Source organism: Typha angustifolia, chromosome 11 (assembly GCF_048772165.1).
Source record: "Typha angustifolia cultivar Huaian chromosome 11, ASM4877216v1, whole genome shotgun sequence".
Taxonomy (NCBI): Eukaryota; Viridiplantae; Streptophyta; class Magnoliopsida; order Poales; family Typhaceae; genus Typha; species Typha angustifolia.
This window is the reverse complement of record NC_133249.1, coordinates 15,872,238-15,890,413: the sequence shown is the minus strand read 5'-3', so window position 1 is coordinate 15,890,413 and position 18,176 is coordinate 15,872,238. Positions and strand designations below refer to the sequence as shown.

At 37.8% G+C, this 18,176-nt stretch overlaps 3 protein-coding genes across 5 annotated transcripts; 1 reads left to right on the top strand and 2 right to left on the bottom strand.

Annotated features, from left to right (window-relative positions):
- Positions 1-11: 11 nt before the first annotated feature.
- On the bottom strand, positions 12-6,288 carry LOC140769611 (general transcription and DNA repair factor IIH helicase/translocase subunit XPB1-like). Its single transcript, XM_073110375.1, has 18 exons — positions 6,114-6,288; positions 5,844-6,012; positions 5,539-5,761; positions 5,411-5,467; positions 5,171-5,311; positions 5,009-5,089; positions 4,780-4,867; positions 4,080-4,417; positions 3,859-3,934; positions 3,579-3,772; positions 2,942-3,105; positions 2,778-2,850; positions 2,031-2,144; positions 1,320-1,400; positions 1,153-1,212; positions 764-847; positions 520-662; positions 12-392 (listed from the first exon to the last, which is right to left on the bottom strand). Exons 1-18 carry the CDS (start codon positions 6,232-6,234, stop codon positions 302-304), a joined length of 2,298 nt encoding a protein of 765 aa, XP_072966476.1. The 5' UTR covers positions 6,235-6,288; the 3' UTR covers positions 12-301.
- A 363-nt stretch (positions 6,289-6,651) lies between these two features.
- LOC140769612 (uncharacterized) lies at positions 6,652-13,777 on the bottom strand. 3 transcript variants are annotated; one of them, XM_073110376.1, is made up of 15 exons: positions 13,623-13,776; positions 12,442-13,136; positions 12,284-12,363; positions 12,167-12,201; positions 11,982-12,060; positions 11,808-11,886; positions 11,562-11,642; positions 11,351-11,481; positions 11,137-11,193; positions 10,422-10,581; positions 9,021-9,240; positions 8,689-8,799; positions 8,373-8,498; positions 7,537-7,588; positions 6,652-7,111 (listed from the first exon to the last, which is right to left on the bottom strand). In XM_073110376.1, exons 2-15 carry the CDS (start codon positions 13,019-13,021, stop codon positions 6,953-6,955), a joined length of 1,950 nt encoding a protein of 649 aa, XP_072966477.1. In that variant the 5' UTR covers positions 13,022-13,136; positions 13,623-13,776; the 3' UTR covers positions 6,652-6,952. The 3 variants fall into 3 exon arrangements, with proteins under 3 accessions (XP_072966477.1, XP_072966478.1, XP_072966479.1); XM_073110377.1 differs by having other exon boundaries at positions 13,619-13,749; XM_073110378.1 differs by lacking the exons at positions 6,652-7,111; positions 7,537-7,588 and adding an exon at positions 7,603-8,177 and having other exon boundaries at positions 13,623-13,777.
- Positions 13,778-14,551: 774 nt separating this feature from the next.
- LOC140770259 (beta-glucosidase 1-like) lies at positions 14,552-17,820 on the top strand. Its single transcript, XM_073111354.1, has 11 exons — positions 14,552-14,779; positions 14,890-14,948; positions 15,033-15,108; positions 15,196-15,267; positions 15,368-15,455; positions 15,855-16,095; positions 16,474-16,589; positions 16,679-16,899; positions 17,035-17,066; positions 17,210-17,312; positions 17,389-17,820. Exons 1-11 carry the CDS (start codon positions 14,563-14,565, stop codon positions 17,661-17,663), a joined length of 1,500 nt encoding a protein of 499 aa, XP_072967455.1. The 5' UTR covers positions 14,552-14,562; the 3' UTR covers positions 17,664-17,820.
- The last annotated feature ends 356 nt before the right edge of the window (positions 17,821-18,176 follow it).

The window sequence follows — 18,176 nt, the reverse complement described above, 5'->3', positions numbered from 1 at the left end:
TGGATACAAAATTGTAATAGAAAGTAGATTTACTCTACTCGCATTATGTAATAATAGGTTTACATAAGTACACTGTTCATGTATATTCACAAGTATCCAACAAAAATTTTTCTTGTACAAACTACTACAGTAGTTACAAGAAGGTTGATTCAATGCCGAACTGAAACATATACATCAAAGACAGACTCCAGAATTCCGTCTTTTGTTCAGTTGTATGATTACCAAAAGGCCATCAACTACAACACTCCTATGAACCTCGAGCTTTTGCCGCCATGCCATGAAATTGTTCTGGTAGTGACTTTTACTGGAAGCGCCTTTTAAACAACACATGCCTCTTAGCAGGATCCTTGGGCTTACCTTTAAGCTGTCCACCCATCCTGGATTTCCCCGTGCTGCAGATGAGAAACCCAACCAACATCAGAGAAAGTCGAATTGTTAAACTAAAGGAGCAAGAGAAGAGGGTGGAAAGAATTTTTTTGATAAGAGAAAGATTGGTGGCGGTAGTAGCAGTAGTAGTACTTGTACTCCATGTAAACCATCCCGTTTGCTCCGGAAAGAGCACTCATTGTTCCAGTAGATCGCCGGGCTTTCAGAAGGGCCTTACCATCTGAATCCTCTTCCAACTGTTCAAGCCCCACGACATCATCCCCGGCATTTAATACCTGCAGCAACAAAAAGAAATTAAAAAGGAAAACATCTTGCCTCTTGAAAACAGGGAACATTAGCAACAGAAAAATGACTAAAAAGAGTGAGAAGAACAAACCTTGCTCAGAAGGTCAAGTTGCTCATCTAGGGTATAATAGCTGAGCTCAGCTCCCGTATCAGGTGGTGGCAAGCTTGTGATTACCTGGCAATACCAAAACATGGATCACTTGGGTGATAAAATTTTGCAATTTTATATGTTGGTGCCTAGAATTAAGAGGCAGCAGATCTGGAACATTTTTTTTTCTTTTTTTCCTTCTCTTTAAAGGAGCTACTAGATAGTTGGAAAGTACTAGTCAAGTAAAATTTTCTAACAGAGAACATTGATTTCGTAGCAGACGGAACAAGACATATTAGCATCTCAGACTAGATTCTCTAAGCACTTTAAAAAAAAATTGGGCATAAATTAAAACAATTAAGTATCCCAGCTTCTGAAAATGAAGTACAAACCTTAAAACTATATCCTTGGTCGATCAGAAATTGTTGCCTCTTTGTAGAGTAATACATCTCCTGAGACAATGTAAAGAGTAAGTTATCATTTCAATAGACTGTAGTATCATCTAGGGGAAATAATGCTTTATAACATACTAAATCACTGATGAAAAACGTAGTAGGACCTGTGTGTCAGTGGATACAAGTGAATAAAAAAAAGCATTGTACTCTTCTTTCCCACCTGACATCCTATCTTGAAGTCGACCCTGAAAACTCAATATTTGCAAGAAGTAAGAAACAAAAGATAGATCATATATCATCCATAGTAGTTTATAGGAAAATTTAGTTAAACATCAATATAGATCTAGTTGCAAGGAACTTCACCCTTCATATGAATACAAGTGGAATCACAAGCACAACTCAAGTGGACAGAAAAAAAAAATTCTATGGTTATATATCACATAAACATTACAAGACAAAATGAAAGAACTAAACTCTCCATATAGAAGAGGAAATGAATCAAGATTCACCTTGCTTCCAAATCTAGAACCAACATTGGTTAACTGAACATATTTTTTTGCACCGAGACGTAAAAAAAACATAGAAAATTGCATGCCTCATATACTTGTATTATTCTCATCAACCTAGACAAGTACTTCAGGCTCAAAAGAAGACAACATAATCTAATCAAAATAATTGAGACAGTCTATCCATAAGCAGCATAAAGCTTAGAAAAGCAACTGGTAAAAATATTATAATGGAACAAGCCAGAAGAAAGCTTAAGCCACATTGATCAATAAGTATAGGCTCAATTTCCACAGAAATATAGAGATTATAATAGGCATGCTAAGTGAGAACAACCTTTACTCCTTTTCCTTAATAGTTAGATAAAGTACCTTAGCCCTAAGAATACGACCCAATCGCTGAGCTTCCTGACGTCGTGAACCCGCATGGGAAGATATCTGTATTATCACATTGGCTTCAGGAATATCAATTGAGTTATCACCGACCTAGAAAAGAAAAAACGATATAAAAAGATTAGTAAGCTTGAAATTTGAGCAAAAGAATCTGCAATTATAGACCATGTCTTGTTAATCTTGTAGTAGTACTTCAAAATTTTGCTGTCAGCCAATGTACATATCCACAGTCAAATGGGTTGTCTGAGCACATTAAATTAAGAGATCATTTCTTCTATGTGAAAATTCTTAACATTCTATTATTCAACTCTCTTCCTATATAAAAAATCAGGAATCTCTCCAACAAATGTTGCCTGCGTAAGGTATATGTTCCCTAAGGGTAAGTGATAGATGTTATCAGGAACTTCAAGCCCCAAACTGAAGAAACCTTTTACAAAGAGAACTTGCATGCTTGGATTTCTACACAACGAGCCAATATTATCTTGTAATGTACTAAATCATACTTTATTATTATAGAAAGGCAAGTTACCAGATATCTCATGTTCTTTCGACTTCTAAGCAACATAACTGTTACAGTATGAACTTTTCAACAGTAAGAACTTTTCAACATTAAGATACTAATGACCATATATATGTCATTCAGCACTGAAAATAGATTAACAGAAGTAAAGAACCCTGTTCAGAGATAGATCAGATAAAAAACATGTTGACAAGGATAATTCATACCTTAGATAGAAAGACTGTGTTGACATCTGGACTATTCTTGAATGCATGAAGAATTCTTGTCCTCTCATTATGGCTGAATGAGATTCGAAAGAAAAAGTAAATAAATTGAAAGGAAAAATACATGACTGATGACCTGAGGATATATATTCACAGTCATGAAAAACCTGGTGGCACCGTAGATCATAGGTTTCCTTAGTTTCATCGCGTAAGCAGTAAGAGCAAAAAGATTATCGGCAAAGACAATTATCTTGTCACCACGCTGCTGCTCATGGAAGCGGATTAGAAATTCGCAGGCTCTAAATTTATTCGGATTCATCACATAGAGTGCCTGTTGATTGAAATAATATCAGAAAGAGGAGGTTGTATGAATAAAAGCGACTATTTTAGCAAAAATGTTAACTTCATAATAAGAGAATTATGAACTCCAAAAGCATATAGATGGAAAATGCAGTGATGACCACAGCTTTACAGATTGGGAAAAAGGAAGAAAGTAAGACTTATTCATTTCCATACAGATCTTATAATAATTATTTTTATTCTTAAGAAATGCCTTTCTTTCCAGTACCATACGAAATATATGTCTTTTTCTCTTTATAATGGTTCAAAGTTGTGGCTATCAATGGAACAATAAAGATGGGTCACTCCATTGTCCAACTATTTTTTTTTTCACCAATTATGATACAGTCATACAACAGAATCAGACTAAAAAACGAGAACTGAACTTACTATTACTGTGAATAATAAGAAATGAACAATTCAAATCTTGGTTCGAAAGACACAACAATTCCAGATTATTTATACCTGTTTTTTCTTTGAATTTTCTTTTTTCAAATACTCGGCAAAGAACTCCTTGGTCATGGGACACCATACTTCAGCACACTGCACATTAGCAATAAACCCACCTTTTACCAGATCCAACCAGTTAGCTTCATACAGTTTTGGTCCAATAAGAAAATTTAAATCTGTAATGCGTTCATCCTCTCTCACAAGTGTTGCTGCAAGTACATGGAATGCACTAATCACGAAAAACAGCATATCTTACAAAAATGTTCAAGAAAGCTAACAAATAACTGAAACAGACCAGTAAGACCAAGCTTGCAATGCGACTTAGTAATGCTGATAACCTTACGAAACATATGTGCAGGAACAACGTGCACCTGCAAGCAACACAAAAAAAAGATATTAACACACATCTTATTTGTCACGACAAGTACCAAAAGAGACATGCGGATAACCTATACTAGATTTAGCTGATAGAAATGCCTCCTTAGGTAACCTAGTGGTATTAGAATGCAAGATCACCTCATCCATGAGAAGCAATCCCCACTCTCTATTCCGTATTTCTTCAATGATTTTTTCAGAATCTTCAGATCGCTTGCCACCAAAAGCAACCATATTATACGTAGTCACAACTACACCAGCCATTCCACGAAATTTCTCCTTGTTGTCAGACGTAAAACGGCTGATCTGCTCGTCTCTTATAGTGGACCAAAGCTTGAACTGAAATGCCCACTGATCTACAGAAACAGCATTAGTAGCTAAGCAAAGGCAGCTCTTTTTAATGCGACATGCTGCCGAAACACCAACTAGAGATTTTCCAGCACCACAAGGTAGCACAATGATGCCAGATCTTGCTCGACCTGCAACCAATAAATTTTGTCAAGTGAATTGATATAAGTCCAGATGCCAATCTAGGTGATTCATTCAGAACTTTAGTGAAATTAACATCTAGATCAGCATAAAACAAGAAGGTACTTTATCTCACAGTAACAATAAAATGAGGGGTAACTATCTCAGGAAGGTATTTTAGAAACGCAAGAAAATTGTTTTACAGTTTACACAAATTCAAAAAGAAAAAGAAGAGATTATGTAACATATGCCTGCATTTTCTTCATGGGTGAATTACGACATTCCAAACGGATGTTCTCATCCCATTACAGTAAAAAACATCTCATGATAGACTTATATGCCAATGAGCACATAGCAACAAATTAGAACTCACCATTTCCAAACATCTTACTGAGACTTTTCTCTTGATATGGTCTTGGCTGTGCTTGGGGTTTTAATTCCATGTTTAAGTCTGGATTCACCTGCAAATGCCAAAATATATTGACAACACAGTTTCAAATTAGAAAAGAAACCGCTAAACAAATTACTAAATCATACTTCAAGATGCATGAAAAGAGAAAAGAAAAGAAAAAGGTTCTTTCTCCTAGAAAAGAATAACTCACTGTATCATTTCTAAAATCATACTCCTCCAGCATAGGGAAATTTAAGGCATTTGGCAAGCATCGTTGCTTAACATTCTCAACCTGCAATTCAAAGTTCATCTCATTTTCAATAATTTTGTTCCACTTTCAACAAAGAAGTTTTTTACCTGAACAGCATAGTACCTGAGCAGGGTCTATTTCAAAAGAGTGAGTCTCCTTTTCTTCTGCCGCAGCAGCCAATTCAGCTCCATACAACTCTTCATGGCCACCTTCAATCTCACCAAGTGTTTTGCTAACGGTAAATGCTTCAGCACCTTGGGAATCCTACAAAGGGAACAAATAATTGAAATTACCAATATGCTATGACAGGAATCAAGTGGAGAGGCTGTGCAACTGAATTGGCAGAATATGCAAAAATAATACCTCAGGGGATATCCTTGCTCGAGAAATGGCATCGTCTCGGAGCAAAGTCTTTAGGACCTGCAAACAGTATCATGTTTCTCATAATCCAATCAAAAAGCAACCTTTTATTCTCATGTGCTAAGAATCACCTCTGGAAATGGGGACTCCACAAAGTAACGGTTCTTCTTCAGAACCAGCTTCACTTTGCCGTAATTGGCGGTGGAGGCATTGATGAAATCGATCATCTCGCGGGGCAATTTCGTCTTCGATAGCTTATTGAGGACGCTAATGACGGTCTCTGTCTCCAGACCGACCGACACCGCCGCATACAATGAGTGTGGCGTCAAATTGTACTCGTGCATCGACTCCGGCCTGTAACACCCCAAAAAACAAAAAGGATAAGAAACACCAGCAAAAAAGTGCTAATTTTTTTTGTAAATTCTAACACAATTACCTGCAAACAGGCTCGGCTATGGCGATTAGGAAATCATAGGCCTGCTTGTAGAGGGGAGAGAAGGTCTCGAGAAAGATGCGGCCATCCGCGCAGGCCCAGAGCGGCCGGTTCGCGTGATCCGGCTTCAACTCCAGCTTGGTGAAATCCCTCTTCTTGGCTTCCTTCTCCTCTAATCCAGTCAAATCCAATCCAAAGAATACAACAATTATTCCAAGAGGAATTGCTCAGCAATCAAAGAGGGGAAAGAAGGGCTATTGAAAGATGGAATACCATCTCGGGCATCGTCGTCGAAATCGTCGGCGTAGTCGAAATCGTCTTCTTCCACGACATGGGAAGCCCTAACCGAGGTCTTCTGCTTCTTGATGGGTCGACCTCTCTCACCTTTCTCCATTGTTTGGATTCGATCGAGAGACCGACAGATGAGAGAGAGCTCGAGAGCTCGGCGCTAATGTGAATTTATATAGTGGAAGAATCGTCGAGTGAGCCGACCAGCGGTGAACCGACTCTCTCCCCTCGAGCTCGGAAATTTTAGTATAGACTGAGATATGCCGTCTGATCATCCCCGTCAATCAATCTCCACCGTCCAAAAATATTGTACATTTGCTATAGTTTATAAGAGTGTAGACTGTTAGTATAACAATATAAAGAAGGGTTAATTATTTCTAAAAGCCTGCCATTTAAATAACTTAACGATACCTAGTATTTCTAAAAGCCTGACACTTACTATGTTGCTCGAGACGATCTCATAATTAATCATACATTTATGGATGGTTCAATAAAGATTTGCTTCACGAATTCAACACAAAAAGAATGAAAATAATATATGCATTAAGACATAGGATCATGAGGTATTCTTGCATTTCCCTAGTACACATCCAATCCAAATAATGCCTCACACCATGAAGGCCTGAGTTCACCAATAAATTCCTTTACATTGATAGAGCATGACTACATGATGATACACCGAAGGAAGATCCTCAAGATCAGACTTGGATGGATGGATCAGAGCACTCGTTTATCGTCCTGAATCCTTGAAGTGAATTATCTAAGTTGGCACAAAATTGTTGTTCAGATCAAAGGGGTTGCTCAAGAAGAAGTTTATATGATTCCTAGTCTGCTTCGCCAAGTCCATCTCTGCCATCCCCTCTTTTAGAGATAGGAGCCATATGACTGTGAGAACCGTGCTTCTTGGTCTGGGCTGCAATCTCGGCATTCTTTCGCAGCACAGCACCTGGAGAAGGATATGGCCGCTGCTGAAAGAGAGGTCCCTGTAATCCAAACCAAAATAATACCATCATTAAAATCATGCAGCCATATGATCACTTGATTGATACCTAAATAGATATGTGAAGATTTGGACAAGTTAATAGAAGAAAAGGTTTATATGATTGGCTAGAACCCCCAAACAAAGAAGACTTTGACAAATTTTTAGACTTTAAACCGGAAGTCAACCTCTAAATAATTGTATCAAATTCCTAAGGAAAGCAGCACCAAAAATTGGGAACATGCAATAAAAGTTATTCAAAACTAGTTAGAGAGTATAATAATGTGTTCCCTTGGATGCAAATTTAGCCTCAAGAAAAACCCAGAAGCATCCATCCAAAAGGTCCATTAGATAGTCAAGAAATGGAGAAAAAAATTGCTAATGTACAGGCAGAAAGCGCTTGAACTTTTGCAATTTAGAAGTACATACAGTTGCAGTTGTATCTGCTGCTCGTGGTTGTACTCCTTTTAAGCCAACAACCCTGCAAGTAACATATGAGGCAGCAATTATTATTACAATTCCCATATTTGAAATGAATTGTACTCTCATGGTGGTTACACCTGTTAGGTGGAATGGAAAGTTAGCAATTAAAGGAAGATAATAGTTTGACCGACACAGCTCCTAAACTGCAGTTAAAACAGTTGAAATTGTGTGACATGCTTAGCGCCAGCAGAAAGCCACAAGTAACAATAAGGTAAGGTATTTTTTCTCTCAAAAACAGTAGGGAAAACCAGAGAGGAAGACTCAATCAACAAAGTCACGTAATGAACTAGAAGAATGATACTGTAGATAAGGCAACATCTCTAATACAATTAACAATGTCCTTTGCAGGAAGGACATATGAAGAACTACCAATACCACTGACACAGTAATTTTGACAAGAAACCAAAATTCTTGGACCTCTCGGTTTGAGAAATAAGAGGATCACCCACATGCCACAAATGCCCCACAAATAGGAAGAATTCTAGAACAAAAGGCCCTAAGCTGCACAGGAAAGGCCCATACGCCAATCCTAGGGAGTTGTGGTTAGGGGTGAAATGCCACTCGAACCCAGAGCTAGCTGGTTCTCCCTGAAATGTGTTGAGGCAATGAAGAACACAGCACATATGAATAACATGACAACTCACTAATGCCACGATGCCATCAGAAATATTTCAAAGAAATTATACTAATATCTAGGAAACTATCTTTTTAAAAAGCTGCACAATGCAATTCCGATGCACTAGCTTGTATCACAGAAGAGAAACACAGAGAAAAAAACATACCAGCCACCACGTGGAGCATCCGAATAAGAACTTGGATCCATAGGGTCCAACTCATCATCTTCAGTATGCTGTCGTTTCCGATTTCCTTTTTTGTTATCCTTAGAAAATGGAGGTTTTAAGCTCGACCTGCAGGGGGAACCAAATCATAGTCCCAATATTAATAAAGTATGCAGATAACAATAACCTTTCTAGAATTTCAGAAAGATGATCTTGTTCATGCCTTTAAAACATATAGCTCAGTAGAAAGAACCAGATAAAAATTAACATTGTAACACAACAGTGTAATTAATAAGAGCCTGATGGCAAGCTAGGCTACCTGTAATTTGTTCCTGCCTTTCCTTGTCCTTTGGAGGTATCTATGTTTCTTGTTTGCTGTTGATTTTTTGGGTGAGATGATGGATATTGTTGAAAAGGAAGATTTTGGAGCCTGCTTTAAACAACCACAAATCAAACTTCATATGCTGTCTTAATAATGGATGTCTTTTGAGAAAATAATAAATCTGTCCCCGAGCTTTCTATTGTCAAGCTAACCAACCCATTGCAGGCCAACTTTTACACAGAAAGCAAGAACCGGAATACATAAGATATTCCTGGAGAAACGAAAGATACATCCCAATGATTAAAAAAAAATAAGGCATAAAAAAATACCGAGTGCAGTGATTGCAATATCCCCAAGATTGAACTAGGCCAACGCCCCATCCACCGCAGCCTAAGCATTTATTCATATGAGTATTATCGAGATTAACAGTTGCAGCAGTGTGATGCCATACAGCTTCAGGAACAGCATGTGCTGAAACAAGTTGGCTTATTGAACTTGGATGCTCCCACTGTGTTATACACGTCTTTGTATTGTAATAGTACTTTTTCCCTACAGAGGAACACCGAATTCACATTACAAAGCACAAGATAGAGTTACTTGCAAAAAAATCTGGCAGTTTTTTGACAATCCTTCATCCTTAGGTGCATGAATTTCGACAGCGCTAAATATAAAGTACAGAGCGGCTTTCAGGAGAAAGCAAACAACCAAGATAATATCACTGCTTAAGTCAGATATCAGAAAGAAAAAACATTAGTAAGTCTTTGGCCAAGATATGTACAATAATGATCAAATGCAAGGGTTTGATAATCGAAGGACATGAGAACTATCATTCTGAGATTGATATGCTGCAAGATCTAAAGTCTAATCTTAAAAGACATCCTAGAACCTTTTACAATTGCACACTATAATAAACATAGAAGAACCAAGCGTGCAAACACAGGAAGTAAGGAATTGCAACGTATTCCAGCAGAACCTCTTGTTTACATACCCCAAGAACAGAAAAATCAATGTTTGAACAAATTAGTGGAACTGCTCACAGAAAAGTTGATATAGCTTCTGCAATGATGCTTGCGTTCTAATAAAATGTAGAGTAGACTTTATATTTTGCAATTAGGACTGCAACTAATAGATGATCCTCAAAAAGGAAAGGGCAAGTTGTTTCCCATAAATAGTGGCCGGCCTGTCATTCCAAATTAGACTGATCAATTTCTTCCCCAAGATCTATGCCCCTTATGCCAAATAAATGAGTTGATTTCTCCACCTAGGATTATGATCCAATCCCTCACTAAAGCCTAATCAAATTTTTTATCAACGGTTAGTCTAGCATGCCAGCCTGATGATGTGGATGATGTGGAAAATCCCCTAATGTATTCTAAGCTCAAACATATGACAAGTTAATCACACTACCCATCCATGTGGATAAACTCCAATTAGGTGAATCCCAAATTACTGGTACAATAGATCAATTCATCTAGCTAAACATAAAATGAACCCTACCAAATCAAAGAAGAGTAAATGAATCAAATAATAATAGAACTAATCTAACAATCTATTTTAATCCCAAACAGATGCGACTGAGCCTAAAAACAACAATTTCACTTCAGTTGAGCACCAATACACACATCACAACAGCTCCTTCTGTTATACTAGTCAAATCACTCCCTTTTACTTCTGACAGTTATGATGAGCTCATTAGCATTGACATTGCTAGAAAAGAGGATTTTACAGACCTGTTGTTCCATCTACTGCCTCTTCCCAATCTTGTGGTAAAGATGATGCGACTGGGTTCCTCACATTACCAGCAGTCGCGCTAGGGTGCTCCCATTGGCTTTCCCTAGTATTCTCATTGTAAAAGTATGATGATCCGGTAGTTGGATCTTTTGTTTCAACCTACAATGAAGGGGGGGAAAAACCAAGTCCAAGAAAAGCATAGATAAGGTACACAACAATTAAAGCTCATAAGTTTTCGTGTTAATAGAAGAAGAAATGAAGAACACCAATAATAACAATAATATTACACAAGGGAAGCTAAAGCAAATGGAGCCAAAGATGGAAGGAAATGGATATGGGAAGAAAAAGGTGTCTTTAGTGTTAATCCTTGTATAGATTTTTAGATAGTGTATGTATGAATCTCCTCCTATCAAGTGAGTTGGAAATTAAAAATCCCACAAAAGTTAAGAGGGTTTTATGTTGCTACTCTTCCAAAACAAAGTGTCAACAAAAGAAAATTTGGGGAAAAGCAGCTGGGTGGGAATTAAAATTGAAGATAAATGAAAATGGCAGTCTCATTGTACAGTACCAAAGAATTGTTGACCTAAAGCCATAGTAATTTCTGGGATAAATTTGAAGGATAACAAATATCACATGTTAAGTAGCTTCACTTCACAGCCAGTTGATGAGTAGCAAAGAAATAAAATCTGGCACACCATATACAAAATTACTCACCCAACCAGGAGGCAGCTTTAGAGAATCTGCGACCCGATCATCTTGAGCTTCTACTATCTGGACCAAGGATAAAAAGTTTCTCATAAAAAGGGTAAGATAGCACGAGCAGACATATACTATCAACTATTAAGAGTACCAAAAATATATGTGAACCAAGAAAATCAAAAGAAGGCTAATCATCTAGCCAACATTGCCAAATCTAAAGAAAACTAACTTCCTCTTTTGCTGTGGGGTGGCCATTGGTCTTATCATCCTTAAGAATTCCCCGTGCTTTCAGTCGTTGCTTCAAATATTCAGGTACTTCCTTAGCAGCCTTTGCTTCACCAACTTCATCCATAGGTTTCTCTAAAACAGTAAATATTAGTTAGCACAATTCAGAAAATATTGAAACAGAAACAAAAGAAATAGGACGAGAGCAATCTTACTAGATTGGGCATTTAAGGGAGTCACAGCATAATAAGCACCACCTCCTGGTACACCATATCCATTACCAATCTCTATATTTGCTGATTGGACATGTGAAATTCAAGTCAGAAACATTTCTTTAAGAAGCAGCATAAAAATTCAAATGAAAGTAGCTAGTATTAACTAAAAAAATCATGTATGTATTGATAAGAAATATAAGAAATATACGATGGATTGTGCTGCATATTTTTGAAAAAGAAACTGACCATTATCTTGATGAATCAATTTCCCCCTTTTGCTGGCCATCTCAGCACGATGATTGGTTGTCATCTTTAGCAGATGCTCCTAAAAATGTTAAATCATATCAATAAAACCGACAACACCAAAATAATTAGATCGATGTATAAATAAAAGATAAAAAAACCATGCAAGTCATCAACCTTCAAGGCATTGGGATCGTAACGTCCTGAGAGTATGTCTTTAGCACCATCCACAGGTGCAGGCGTACCATCTGCTTGTCTGAGGATAAGAAACCATAGGAATATTCTCTTTCAAAAGATTGCAGCATTTATTGGTTAAAGCATTTTCACATAGCATGACACAGAAAGGAAAGAAAAAGACTAACCTCCGGTTCTGTATAACTTGCTGGGTGGCAATTTCCTGCTTATCACAAGCTAAGAACACTTAATATAACAAGACTATACATGACCAGGAATATCCAATAATTTGGAAAATATCATACTTGCTCATGCAGCACAGCATGTTCGGCAATAGATTCGATACTTTTACCATCTCCAAGGTATAGTCCTGATGGGCTAATGTCTGCCAGACGAACAAAATTACAAATATCAGGTCATTTTTAGACAATTATAATAGAAAGGAAGAGCGAGAAGAATTTACCATTTCCATTCACAAGGTTGCTCCCCTTGACCAAACCCTTGTCCATTGTAGATTTTCCATCTAACTGCTGATTCATGACATTTCCAGCAGCCTGAGAGGAACTTCTCAAATCATCTTGAGATGTAGTTGACGGCATAGCATGATTAGTTTCCACTCTTTGAGTATCAAAACCAAAATTTGGATTCTTTAATTCAGCACCAAAATTACGTTTATCTGACTCTGTTTGATTGGGGTAACTTGAGTCAGTAGTGAAGGTGGTGCCGCCTTGGGAATTATTTTGTGCCAACTGAAGCTCATTTTTCCCAGACTGAGAAAGTGGTGGAGGACATGTTAGATGAGAGAAGGCAAACTGACTGGTTGGCTGTAAATGACTAGAGGAACCTTGAGCAGAGGGGAATGATGTATTTGATTGGGTGACAGGAAAAAGGCTTCCAGTATTACTAGGATACACACCACGTTTGATGTCTACCGAAACAGGACAAGGCTTTGAAGAAGAAGGATTAAGAGGAGCAGAATTTGAAGATGAATCTGGCAACATCTCCACACCAGGGGGTAATGGCTGTTTATGGAAGTTATCCATGAGCTCTAATCTAATATCACACACCTCCTGCACATCAAGCTGACAAATAATAAAAGTCACTCGCAGTATGTTTTAGGGACAAGCTCTCAGATTGTGGCTGGCTCAAACTGCAGACCTGAAAACGATAATGACAACGAAAAATTGACTTGTTTTGAAGGATTTTAGGAGAAGAAAATGATGTGCAAATAATAAACGTTACAGAATTTAAGATATTACAAGTGAGAAAATTGTCGCAAACTTAAAAGGTGAGTCACACTCAAATAACAACAAGCAATTATGCCGGCGCCAGGACTAATCTCGCATTGTGACTTCGAATCACAAGAAGTCTATCACATGATCACAATTAACCACTAACACCTACCATTTTGGGGTTGCCATCTAAGGTTATATATTATCCGACAAGCGAATAGTTATACGGCAAGCAAATCCTTAATTCACACTATTCAAGCTTAAAACACTACATGTTAATAAAACAACACCAGATAATAATAACAACAATTTCCTTTGCTTGGAGAAGCATAAAACAATTACACAAGGGTTTCAAGAGTTCTCGACGGTAGCAGAAGAAATAGGGGAAACGGCCGGCGGCCGGTGTACCTACTTCCGCAGAAGGGCGAAGAGGGCCAAGGAGGGGAGAACGACGGCGAAGAAGCGGTGACCCGAGCCGACTCGCGAATTTGAGAGGAAGAATCACGCGTGCATCAACGACGAGGATACGAGTCGAAAGATAGATTGGAATCGGATGCCCATCGAGTTGCGCTGGGCCCGTTTGGACTAACAAATTGGGCCGAACCACGGCCTAGTAGAGTTTGCGTATCAATCATGCTCATTTGGCGGTTCTGATCACATTCAAAAGAAAATATAAAAGATAACCCCACACTAGTTAGCCTGCCCAATCATAATCTCAGAGAGAGGAAAAAAAAAACGAGTATATGAGTTGAAGTATATTATTTGTATATTTATTAGTATTGATATATATCGATATATATCGATTGCATAAATTGATGACCATTATTATACAAAGTTGCTTATCAAAACTCAAGTAGGCATAGGATCCAAAGTCCAAATAGCATCCTACTTGTCTGATTGTGTTTCCAGACAGTCAGTCAAACTGAAAGCCACATACGATGTATACATCTGACCACACTTGGCATTATTGACCGCCAAGACTTTTCACACCACACATCGCTGCAGTCTGGAATCTACACTCCCTCTTAGTACAACAATCCGATAATAATACTGCACAAACCTCTTGCAATTTGTACTTAACTTGCTAAATAATTTGAATTAGATCCCAGGTGATATCAGCAGTAGTAGTATTCTTTAGTGCTATATCTCCATGCATGGTACGAGAAGAACGACAGACCGAAAGCAGATCTTGTCAGTCCTTGATGCACAAACGGTCAGGAAATGCCTACGTCCGCATTAGCTATTCACGGGCAGGCTTTACAAAAATATCTTATCCGTCTCTACTATAAATTCCTCCAAAATGTACTCCACTTACTACTCTTTCAATCCTTCCTCTTCCAGGAAGCAAATCTATGAGGATCTCTCTCTACCCCCTCCTCCTCCTCCTAGTACTTTTGCTTGAACTCCGGCGCTCAGCAGCCGGAGTTTACGAAAATGGCGGGCTCAGCCGGGCCGGCTTTCCGTCCGGCTTTGTCTTCGGGACGGCGGCGTCGGCGTACCAGGTGGAGGGGATGGCGCGTAAGGACGGCCGCGGGCCTAGTATCTGGGATGTCTTCGTCCACATACCAGGTAGAGTGTGACGACAAGACTTAGCCTCTTGCATCCAAGATGTTATAGTTTTCATGTTTACTAATTTTAAATGTTTAATCTTGTTGATATGTTTTGATATAAACAAACAGGGGAAATTGCAAAAAATGCTACTGCGGATGTTACAGTCGACGAGTACCACCGCTATAAGGTTGGATATATCAATTAATTATATATCCTACAAATATTTCTTAGTGTTTTATTTTTATTTTTCTTTCTGTATTCATTTCGGTAGGAAGACGTGGATATCATGAAAAAGATGAACTTTGATGCGTATCGCTTCTCCATCTCCTGGTCACGAATATTTCCAAGTAATTAATCTGATTCTCTACTGTTTATTAATCTTTTCATATATGTTACACTTGTGATTTCTTTTGCTCTTGTTCTCTATGATGTAGATGGAGCAGGGAAGGTGAATTGGAAAGGGGTGGCATATTACAATAGGTTGATAGACTACATGCTAAAGAAGGGTATGCTATGCTCCTCCACATTTTAAATAATTGATGGCCTATTGTTGAAGGTTGTGGATTATTGAGAGACTAATTCATGTGGTTATGAAATTTCTAATAGGCATCACTCCTTATGCAAATCTTTATCACTATGATCTCCCAGAGGCACTTGAGAAGCAGTACAATGGTTTGCTGAGCAAAAATGTAGTGTAAGTTATAAATCGATCTTCTTCATTCTTCTTCTATCACTGCAGCAATCACAAATATTAATGATCATTTTATTACTAAAAAAGTTAATTTCCTGTGTGTTTGGCTCTTCTCTCTTTATGAACCATAAACAAATGCACTTGCTTTACTTCTTCATATTTCTGATCCTTTAAAAATGGCAGCAATAGCAAACAATCACAAGGAAACAGAACTGAGAGATTTTGGTTTAGTTATAACAAGAATCAACTGTTAGCAAGTGTGCAGTTATACTCTTTTTATATCCTGGAAAAAAGAGCTGTACTCCTTAATAGCATGTCATCTGATGCTATATGGAAACTACCAAGTGTTGATATCTGATGCCATATGGAAACTATTTTAATCTGGTTGTTTCCTATATGCAGTAAAGCATTTGCAGACTATGCTGAGTTCTGCTTCAAGACTTTTGGGGATAGAGTAAAGAACTGGATGACATTCAATGAGCCAAGGGTTGTTGCAGCTCTCGGATATGATGATGGTCAATTTGCTCCTGGAAGGTGTACAAATTGTTCAGCTGGAAACTCAGCTACTGAACCTTACATCGTCGCTCATAACCTTATCCTTTCTCATGCTGCTGCTGTTAAGAGGTACCGCGACAAGTATCAGGTAAGAACTTTTTCCTCCAACACCTAATTGAACAAGCACTCTCGATATAAACTTTGCGAAAGAAGGTTAGAAGTGCAGCATTCAGAATTTTTATTAGTTTTCATTGCCCACTAACTTTCTTACGGCATCCTTAATACTAATATCCACAATTGGCAAATATCCAATTGATAGTGTTTGGTTTTCAGTTACTAGTATACTTGAATTTGCAGTGTTTTTGTTGTAAGATCAAACAACTTCTTGATAAACAGAGAGTATTGGATGTGTTATGCTTCCTTGGAGTTATGCTTGTCTGATAACAAGAGGGAAATGATTGAAGATCAATTCTGACAGCATGATAATGTGTCAGATTAATTCTTATGACATAATAATACTTGTCAGGCTACACAAAAGGGGAGGATTGGAATTCTCTTGGATTTTGTTTGGTACGAGCCTCTTACCAATTCAGAGGCAGACCAAGCTGCGGCTCAAAGATCAAGAGACTTCCATTTGGGATGGTAATTGTGAAATATTATGAAGAGTGTGCAACTATAATCTTAATTTTAGTGACATTCAATTCATTCAACTGATGACATATGATTTTCAGGTTCCTTCATCCTATCATTTATGGTGAGTACCCGAAATCAATGCAGCAGATTGTTAAAGAAAGGCTTCCAAGGTTCACGAGCAAAGAAATTATGATGGTGAAAGGCTCAGTAGATTTTGTGGGTATCAACCAATACACAAGTTACTATATATATGATCCTCATCGGCCCATGCCGCAAAAAGCCATTAGTTATGCAATGGATTGGAATGCTGGATTTGCTTGTGAGTATTTACCTTCATCTCAGTTCCGAGATCATCCAGGATTTGACTCTTTATAACTTCTTAAGAAGAATAACGTGTCACTTTCCTGTATAGCTTCTTCTTCTTTTTTTCTAACTTTAAATTCATATTTTGCAGATGAGAGGAATGGGGTGCCTATTGGACCAAGAGTAAGCCATTTATTATCAAGTCTTGATTATAGGTCTAGTTTTATTACGTGATCCAAAAAGCTCTATAACTTCTGAAATTTATAATATTTTCTGATTGCTTTCTTATTGTACATAAGATAGACTAGATTTTATAAACTTTGCAGGCAAACTCCGTTTGGCTTTACATTGTACCATGGGGAATGTATAAAGCTGTTACCTATGTTAAAAGCCACTATGGAAATCCAACAGTCATACTATCTGAAAATGGTATCAGATTATAGCTTATCCACTGTTCTCTGTATATTGTTTGATATTTCACATAACAACCATGATATATTGACAGGAATGGATGATCCCGGTAATGTCACTCTGTCTGAAGGATTGCATGATACGACAAGACTTAAGTACTATCAGAGCTATATAATGGAGCTTAAGAAGGCGATTGACGACGGGGCAAATGTGATCGGTTATTTTGCATGGTCATTACTCGACAACTTTGAATGGAAGTCAGGGTACACATCAAGGTTCGGTTTGGTTTACGTTGATTTCAAAACTCTCGTGCGACACCCGAAGATGTCAGCGTATTGGTTTCGAGATGTGCTTAAGAGGAAGAACTGAAACAAAGGCTGAACTCGATTTCCATGTTCACTTTTGTTCTATCATAAGGTCAGCTGAATTTTCCTTGAACAAACTTGGTTGAATTGGCAACCTTTACGAAGTCTGAATGCTGTCTGAATAATTTTATGATAGAAATAAGGAAATTGAGTTCATGCTACCTCTTTTATTTTATCACTATTAATTCTGTGGAATGGTAGGATTAAAGTAGATTCAAACTTACTGGAAGGGGTTAGGTTTTGAATGTGGAATTCATCTTAGTTATTAGCCTGCAAGAATGCTGAATTTTCCTTTGTATAGATTCATTCTAAGGTAAACAGAACGAGGTTGGCAACCAAACCAAGTGGATGATATTAAAATATTATACTTGAACACATCTTTCTATTACCATTTCTCCTTCATGAGCTCAGTCTGCGATATACAATTTCTTAAACATTGTCGACTTTGGCAAGGTAATCAAGTCTAGAATAAGTTTAGACTTTTGAGACCAGGTCAAATTGGTTGGAATTATGCTGA

What these genes read in the sequence shown, in the direction of transcription:
- LOC140769612 (XM_073110376.1), bottom strand. Translation starts at nt 13,021, where the DNA reads ATGGATAACTTCCATAAACAGCCATTACCCCCTGGTGTGGAGATGTTG. An exon ending in TCCCTTAAATGCCCAATCTA is followed by an intron (nt 11,482 to 11,561) that starts GTAAGATTGCTC and finishes TTACTGTTTTAG; the next exon opens with AGAAACCTATGGATGAAGTT. An exon ending in ACCCCACAGCAAAAGAGGAA is followed by an intron (nt 11,194 to 11,350) that starts GTTAGTTTTCTT and finishes TCCTTGGTCCAG; the next exon opens with ATAGTAGAAGCTCAAGATGA.
- LOC140769611 (XM_073110375.1), bottom strand. Translation starts at nt 6,234, where the DNA reads ATGGAGAAAGGTGAGAGAGGTCGACCCATCAAGAAGCAGAAGACCTCG. An exon ending in TGGAGTCCCCATTTCCAGAG is followed by an intron (nt 5,468 to 5,538) that starts GTGATTCTTAGC and finishes TACTGTTTGCAG; the next exon opens with GTCCTAAAGACTTTGCTCCG. An exon ending in TTGAAATAGACCCTGCTCAG is followed by an intron (nt 5,090 to 5,170) that starts GTACTATGCTGT and finishes TTTGAATTGCAG; the next exon opens with GTTGAGAATGTTAAGCAACG.
- LOC140770259 (XM_073111354.1), top strand. Translation starts at nt 14,563, where the DNA reads ATGAGGATCTCTCTCTACCCCCTCCTCCTCCTCCTAGTACTTTTGCTT. An exon ending in TGTCTTCGTCCACATACCAG is followed by an intron (nt 14,780 to 14,889) that starts GTAGAGTGTGAC and finishes ATAAACAAACAG; the next exon opens with GGGAAATTGCAAAAAATGCT. An exon ending in AGTCATACTATCTGAAAATG is followed by an intron (nt 17,313 to 17,388) that starts GTATCAGATTAT and finishes ATATATTGACAG; the next exon opens with GAATGGATGATCCCGGTAAT.